Source organism: Vigna radiata, unplaced genomic scaffold, assembly GCF_000741045.1.
Source record: "Vigna radiata var. radiata cultivar VC1973A unplaced genomic scaffold, Vradiata_ver6 scaffold_70, whole genome shotgun sequence".
Taxonomy (NCBI): Eukaryota; Viridiplantae; Streptophyta; class Magnoliopsida; order Fabales; family Fabaceae; genus Vigna; species Vigna radiata.
In genome coordinates, this window is record NW_014542367.1 from 411,607 (window position 1) to 419,472 (window position 7,866).

The window sequence follows — 7,866 nt, forward strand, 5'->3', positions numbered from 1 at the left end:
TATATATATATATATATATATATATATATATATATATATATATATATATATATATATATATATATATATATAAAACAAACAAAGTTACGGATAAAGGCACCGGTAGTAGTACAATATGAAGCAAGCATGCAACTCTCGCAGGCAATTCACAGAAGAACTCCAGCAATTCTCCTTGAGATGTGAATAACTAGAAGACTAGTCACCACTCCTTCCGCTCCAAGCGACTTTGCTTTAAACTTTTGAAATTCAAAGGCGAGTTTTGAATGTCATAACCAACATTCTCACATGCTACACATTTCCAATCACAACAATCCTTCCATTTTTCTTCTACACCATCAACATTCAGTGTTGTTGGGACGTTAAGCTGAGACATGAGAAGGCGAAGGCAACCAAAATCCCTAATCCCACTTCGCTTAATTTCGCGGCACAGAACAGACTCAGACGAAAGCATTTCTGGTAATTTTCTGCAATTCAGTCTCAAATCCTATTCTTAGTGTACACACCAATTGCTAATCCAATCACCTCTTTCTTCATTTACCGCCAGACGAAGACGACGCCGTTTTCCCCATCAATGCGCTTTCCTCAGACAACACCCACAAGGTTCACACCCAAAAGTTTTGTTCGAATTGAATTTCGTTTTCTCTGCACATTTGCAAATGCAATAACTATCACTATTTTCTTCTTTTTCTTCTTCTGATTTTTATAGCAAGAATTGCCTCTTGCTGTGCGGCTCGACATTCTAAAAGGTACATCATCTAACTGTTTTAGTTTCAATCAAAATAAATTTGTAGTTAGTTATTAAGGAACTGTTTGAACAGGTTTCTCCATAATTTCTCAAAATATATTCTGGATATGCTTGTCCAATCGACCCTAACTATTAATATTAATGATCGATTCTGAGAAGGGTACTGCGGTACAGGAATCAGTGATCGGAATTTGTCTGGGAAAGGCACCAGTTCTTCATCTGAGGCACGTCTTTGGGTGGTTTTTTGGATTTGTTTGTTGTGAAGAAAAGGAACTAACTGATGTGTTTATTGGTTGATCAGAAACCGCTTGAAGATGAGGTTGAGATGCCTGACTTCAACGAGGGAGAGGTTGTTGCCAATTCAACTGATGAAGAAAACAATTCTGCAGACGGGGTACTCTTTAAAGTTCTAATAGAATGTTTTAATTCTCATCTTTCAACCATCTATTTATTAGAAAACACCAATTTGGTTGCTCAAATGAAATTGGCACCACTGATGTTATTGCGAGTTAATAAGGTTGGTGCTTGATTTTGGTGTGCGTCAAGTAAGAACAGATTGATGAATGGTTCTCAAAAGTCAAAAGTCAAAAGACCGATCTTCCTTGTAATATTTGATTGATAATTTTCAAAGTCACAAAGTTTAATTTTTAGTTCTAATTTCCGGACAGAATTGATATTTTACTAGTAATCTATTTTTCCATTTTATGCATGACTTTATACGCTTCATATTTTTGTTTACAGTAAATAATCAAAGTTTAATCCTTGAGATATTTTGCATTGGTCACATCACTCCCTGAATGATGAAAATTGTGCATTAGGAATCCTAATCCTTCCGCCAAATTAGTCCCCACATTCGAAATATCAAGCAATGATTTGATTAATAAATGCACTTTTGATGAATAATTGACTAATAGAACTGCGTATTAAGAATTGAAATACAAGACTCAATCTTGAAAAACTTTATTGCTTTAATGTAGTAGGTATAGAAATGGTATAGAATGTTACAAAGCGTCTCCCCTACTTAGGTTGTTCAAGAGAATCTCACTCTCCACAATTCTCCTGAACTTTTCCCTTTACTCAAAAACTGCCACCCTACTACTAACCCTGGGCTATTTATAATAGTCTGATACAGCAGGCATACCCTCTTATCTATTTCGTCTCTTATATACTTTACCAAACCTATCAACAGACAACATTGGAGGCAGGGGTTGTGATAAGTATGCTGAATTCATGGCTAGTTCGAGTGAGGATACATGAAAAACTGGATGAATATGACTGTGTTTAGGAAGGAACAGTCTATACAGAACTTGTTCAATGCGTTCTGCAATCTGATAAACTCCACAAAAACTAGGACTAATTTTTTCATTGGGCTTCTTTGCTAATGACTTGAACTTGTACGGTTGGATCTTTAGAAAAACCCAGTCTCCTGCTTGATAAACCACCTCCCACCTGTGCTTATTGGCTTGAGCATGATTTTGATCTTATGCTTTGCAGATGTTGTACTTTAATTCTCTCAAAATCGTATCCTGTTCTTCCTGCAATTGATTCACACTTTCTTTTCTTGAGGGAATAGTTGTCCCTTTCAGAGTCAAGAACAATGAGTATAATTTCCTTAATTTGTGGACTTGTATGATTGACTGTGTTAATGTGTATCTTCCGGGAGCTAATTTGACTGTTCATTCTTTATTTAATTTTTACTTGTTAAAGGATAACACTGCCGTATCAGCCCCAAAGCTCTGCAAGTATGGTCCACAGTCTATCAGAAACAAACATATTAGAGATATGACCAAAATTTCTGAAGCATTGCTACATTACAAAGGAAGCGTGTCAGGGTCTCATATGACCTGCTCCAAAGCAAATACATCTGGTATGTGTTTGAAAGAGAATACAATTTTCTTTTTTCTGGACTAGACCATGAGTTTTTCCAAAGAGATTCATCCCTATACTTGGCTACTAGCTTCAGATTTTTGCAATACCATTCAACATTTATTTTGTTTTCCTTGCTACATCTCATTTTGGTAAAATAAAGTGTGCATGAACAAATGACTTCTATTGTTAGGGAATATTCTATTAGAAAGAAATTGGATTTATGAGTTCTCCTACCTCCTAACTTGTAACTGATATGAGACAGTTGCAGTTTAGTTTAGCCCACTTGTTGTACATTATATAGGTTCTGTGCAACTATGAGCATCCCTATGGTGAACTATTAGAGGGTAGATTTGCTCATGTTTTTCACTGTACATCAGTTGTATGATAGGTTTAACTTGAAAAAGAGAATGACTTTATTATTTTCATTCATGTCAATTACATTTTCCTTACCTCTATTTGTAGCAATCTTATATTCTAAAAAAGGGAAATAAGGAAACAATATAATGAAAAATAATCCAGAAAATCTTACAAATATTTTCTTTAATTAGAAAGATTCTATAGATATTTTCTCTAATTAAAAAGATTCTATAGATATTTCCTCTAATTACAACAATTTATTTTCTTTTCCTCTGTACAACAGTAGTTTTTTAGCGTCTTATTAGTGTGTAAATAAAAGTAACTGACTAGAGTATTTCTTTCTGTTAGTACAACTGACTAATTGATAGTTAGTTACAGTGTATTTCTTTCTGTTACAATTCAAGTTTTGTTTCTAAGCTGTCATCTTACTAATAGTTAGAATTTGTTTTTCATCTGTTACTGCTAAGGAACTGTATTCCTTAAGCTATATAAACCAGATGGATTTTCCAATATGAATCTTCAAAATAGTACATCAAATATTCTCTTTATCTCTTCTCATCTATTCTGTCTCTGTGTTCTTATCACCAGGCTGCCACTGCTTGTCACATTATATAGGTTCTGTGCATCCTTAAACATCCATATGGAGAACTGACTGAAATTTTAACGTTTTTATTTTTGTGTTTTTTTTTTTAGTTTTTATCTGTGCCATGAGTTTGTTGCTTTCCTTGCAATAATTTTACTATATAGCAGATTTTGATGACCTTTGTCCCCCTTGTGGGCTTACCTTTAGTATAATCGCAACAGCTCTAATTTTCAAATAAGAATGATAGGATATAATGTGTATGATAGGAGGAAACAGATTAAGAAGTAGTTGTTAGTTAGGTTGTTAGGATGAGTGATAGGATATAAGGTGATAGGTTATAATGGGTTTAAGAAAGGAGGGCAGTTAGGAGGGAAGAGTTGTTTGGCACTTAGTTAGTTAGTTAGTGGGAAGGGGAAGAGAAACTTTATAAATAGGAAGTGAGTTCTGTAAAGGGGGGAGGATTCATTGTATTCTTTGTGTAGAGACAGGACTTTTGCCTGTGGAGGGAGGTTAGGCTCTCGGTTACTGATTGTACCATACATTTGCTGATGTGAATACAAATATTCATTCTTTTACAATTGATTTCCTTGCTGTGAGTGTGTGAGTAGGTTGTCTAAGTTAGGTTCCATATCCAGGAACCTAACAATGAGTGAGGTTTCCTTTATATAGTTGGGGGGTCCTCGTATGAAGGGGGCTTTTTGGGATAATTTTGTAGATTAAGCTTTAATCTTTGTGAAGGGGAAACCCTTGGAGGAGAGAATGCTCTCCTACTCTGTGTTTTTTCAGTCTATACAATAAAGAATATTACTCTTCTTTCTCTTTTCAATTCTGGGTACCTAGCAGAATATGAATTTTTGTGTAGTCTAATCTTTTATGTTCCTCTAGGAATACCTTGTATGGATTGGAATTTTGGAAGTGATACATGGAAATGTAATTTGTATGGGCTTGAATTGTTTTTTGTACTTTTTTCACTATTTATTCATGTGTTTTCTTAGAACGGAGTTCATAACGTTTCATGTAATACACCATAATGTTTCATCTTGATTTTTTTGTTGTTGCAAATACTAATATTTTGATAGATAAATGATTTTTTTGTACTATGTGGATGCATCCTAATGTTGGTGGACTGCTATAGACATAATTGTTGTTCCCTCAAGAAGTTTTTTTCTCTTTGTTAGTGTTGTAGTTTTGTTATCTAGCTTTAGGTTTGTGTCACCTGGATTACAACTGTTCAATTATTGATGGTTAATTAATACCTGAAGTATTATTTCAAGTTGATAACAGTTGCACGGATTTGGAAAGTTAAACCAAGTTTTTTATTGGCATCAGGGTCACGTAAATGTGGGGGCATTGGTTCTTCAATCCCCCAGATTGATAGGTTGCCTAAAATTTTGAAAGTGGTTGATCCTAGTAGTTCTGGAAATTTAGAGGAAAATCATCTTGAAGATGATGACAAAATTGAAGTAAATTCAGACATTGAGCCTGATGAAACAGAAGCTTTTCCACGTGAGTTTAATCTCACCTCAATGAATGAGCTCTTTAATAACATCCAAGACAAAGCCAATCAGGTGGGTAGAAATTTTGAAATGCTTCCGGTACTCTTAGACCTATCCATTGATTTTTTTTTTCCCGTATGAGGTCTTTCTTGCATCCATATTCCAATATTTTCTGAAAAAGTTCTCTTCTTTTTCTTGTTTTTTTCTTTCTTATTTCAGTTCTTGGTTCCTAACACTTGCTATTTATTTTTACAGGCAAGTTTTCAACAAATAAAAAATGCCTTCTCTGTAAAGAAAACGCAGACCATGACAGAGCGATTTTTGGAAGCTCTAGGGACATCCTCTGTTATTACTGAAGAGACTCATGTTGGAGCTCATAATTCATTGAGGTATGAAATAGTAGTAGCTTCCTGGTACTTTTACGCAACTAAATATGAATTTGTACTAATTCTGCATTCAATGTCTGGTTATCTTGCCCAAATTGTGCAGTGATGGATTGTCTGGAAGACTACAGCAGATGATGCTAAAAGAAAAAGAAACAGACATGGACTTCTGGAAAAAGTTAAAAGCTGGAGCTAGGCCAGATAGTAAAACTTTTGATTTTACTTTCTCTGCATTTTCCATCCTTATCTATGTAAAACACCATTTAATACTTATTTCATTACTGAAACAATCATTTGGTAATAGTTTTTCATTTTTGTTCCTTTTTGAAGCAGAGAGAGAGGAGGGGGAGGGGGGGTGCATAAAGTAGAACATGAACATGATCCTGATTTTACACAGGTGTGTATGCTTCTTTGTTTTGCTGATAATGAAAAAAATTCACAGGTCAACTTGGCTGCTTTGATGTAAAAATCATTTCAAGATACCACGATGGAAAGCTGACTGTTTGTCACTGCTCATTTGGCAAGTGCAGAGAGGTGAGGTGAAGTTTTAAAAATCAACTTATTTTAACTTTGATCTGCATATATTGTTTTAGATTCTTATTATTGTGATAGGCCAAATTGTGGTAGGTCATTGAAGGTCTATTATAGAAACTGGATCAGAAACTTAGTAAGGATAAGGTTTACAGAAACTGAATAATGTATACTTCGAAAGTGGAAGATATTATAGAAATGAATAACCCTGGTTCTTCAACGAATCAGTATCCTCCGAACATATATTTTCTCATGCCCCCGGATCTCTCTCCCCAAGGGTATTTTTATACAAATCTCTTATTTTTAACTAATGTCCTGACATGGTAACTGTACCGTCATGATTTGGGCAACCTCCCGTAGGCCCATTCAGTTAGTTGATTAATAATTTGACTTTATGTACTTGTATATTTTTTGCCAATATGTGGGCCTAATATTTGTAACTACATCAAAAGCTCTATTTCCATTTCCCTTATTTCTTCTCTCGTAAAACCTTAGTTATAGGAGTCCGCGACCTATCAGTTTATGTCAGAAAACAAGATAGAATGCAGTTATAATTTATTACAAGGCAGTTCTGTTTTTACTTGCCGCAGTAAGCAGTCATTTCTACATGTGCTCTTATTACTTAGTGTCAGAAGGCTGCAGTAGCCGTTTACATTATTTGGCAGTTACTTTATGAGATAGTTGATATTTATATGTCTATGGGATTGTGCTCTAGTTCTTTTTCAATCCAGAATTGTTATTGATTAAATCTCTTGAGTCCAACATATATCCACTGAAGTTTATACTTTATCCTCAATATAAGGTTTGAATGTCCTAAAAGGGTGACCAATCTGATGATTTTATTAATAGATATTTGCATTTAAAAAACTTCATTTTGCTAAAAATATTTGTTGGCTTTTAGTTTTCTTAGTTTTATTAATTACGTTTATTAGTTGTTTAAAATTTCAAGTAGTTGTGCCTACCTGATTGTCAATCTATTTTATTTCATTAAGTTAATTAAGAAAAAAGATGGTAATGCCTGCCTCACTAATTCCTGGCATTTATAAATAGTTTGTATTGCGGAAAAACTACCAACGTCGTTGGATTCAAATCCTAGTGGGATAAGGCTTTCGTTGTTGCTGTTATCTATAAAAACATGTTTCTTGTAGAGGTGGAGAATGACGATGTGCTCTTGGAAAAGCTAGAACTAGCTGTTATTATCTTTCATTTATTTGCTTCACTTGAACACATAATGTGACAGGATCACTTTGTTTGAAATGGAACAATATCATGCATCTAAGAAATCCAATATTTAATGCTCATCAGAAAATTGATCGAAGGTGATAGATTATTTTTGCAGAATTTTCTGTTGCAAGATAATTATGAAGGAATGGAGTTTGGTGGCAGCAAAAGCAGCCATAGCACCATTATCTTTAGCCCAAGGGTTTGCAACAATGTTGACCTTGTAGTTGGGAATGTGATCCGAATTCACCCTCCATGGTAAGATTGTAGAGTTTTCAATTTTTTAAATTATTGTTTAACATGGAAAACCAGAAATAAATTTAAGGTTAAATTTGTTTTTAGTTGCTAAACTTTAATGTAAAATTGGAATTCATTTGATACTTTCCAACTTAAATGTCAAACTGGAACGCCACTTAACATGTTAAATGTAAAAAAAATTAACGTCTTTGGGTTAAGAAAACTATATCTATTTAGTTTGAGGAGCAAAATGTTTTACAGTTGAGACATGAGACGCACATGGCTATGATACCATGTTAATAAGTCAAATTTAAGTCTCCAAAACCAGTTTGTAAAGTGATGTTTGCACCTACTTATATATTATAAATTGGTCTTATCTTTAGTTGATGAGAAACTTCAAAATATATATATATATATATATATATATATATATATATATATATA

At 33.9% G+C, this 7,866-nt stretch overlaps 1 protein-coding gene across 12 annotated transcripts in view; it reads left to right on the forward strand.

The window, feature by feature from the left end:
- The first annotated feature begins 100 nt into the window (after positions 1-100).
- Positions 101-7,866, forward strand: part of LOC106779986 — a 12,260-nt gene continuing 4,494 nt past the window's right edge. For 2 of the 12 annotated variants that reach the window (XM_022776779.1, XM_022776780.1), the window contains exons 1-11: positions 101-456; positions 545-600; positions 707-746; positions 905-969; positions 1,047-1,139; positions 2,453-2,612; positions 4,884-5,122; positions 5,306-5,439; positions 5,540-5,637; positions 5,876-5,972; positions 7,304-7,443. In XM_022776779.1, the coding sequence (XP_022632500.1) occupies positions 372-456; positions 545-600; positions 707-746; positions 905-969; positions 1,047-1,139; positions 2,453-2,612; positions 4,884-5,122; positions 5,306-5,439; positions 5,540-5,637; positions 5,876-5,972; positions 7,304-7,412 (1,176 nt within the window). In that variant the 5' untranslated portion in view covers positions 101-371 and the 3' untranslated portion in view covers positions 7,413-7,443. Of the gene's footprint in view, positions 457-544; positions 601-706; positions 747-904; positions 970-1,046; positions 1,140-2,452; positions 2,613-4,883; positions 5,123-5,305; positions 5,440-5,539; positions 5,685-5,875; positions 5,973-7,290; positions 7,444-7,866 lie in introns of those variants that run through there. The other 10 variants (XM_014668210.2, XM_022776778.1, XR_002666474.1 and 7 more) reach the window with 9 other exon arrangements.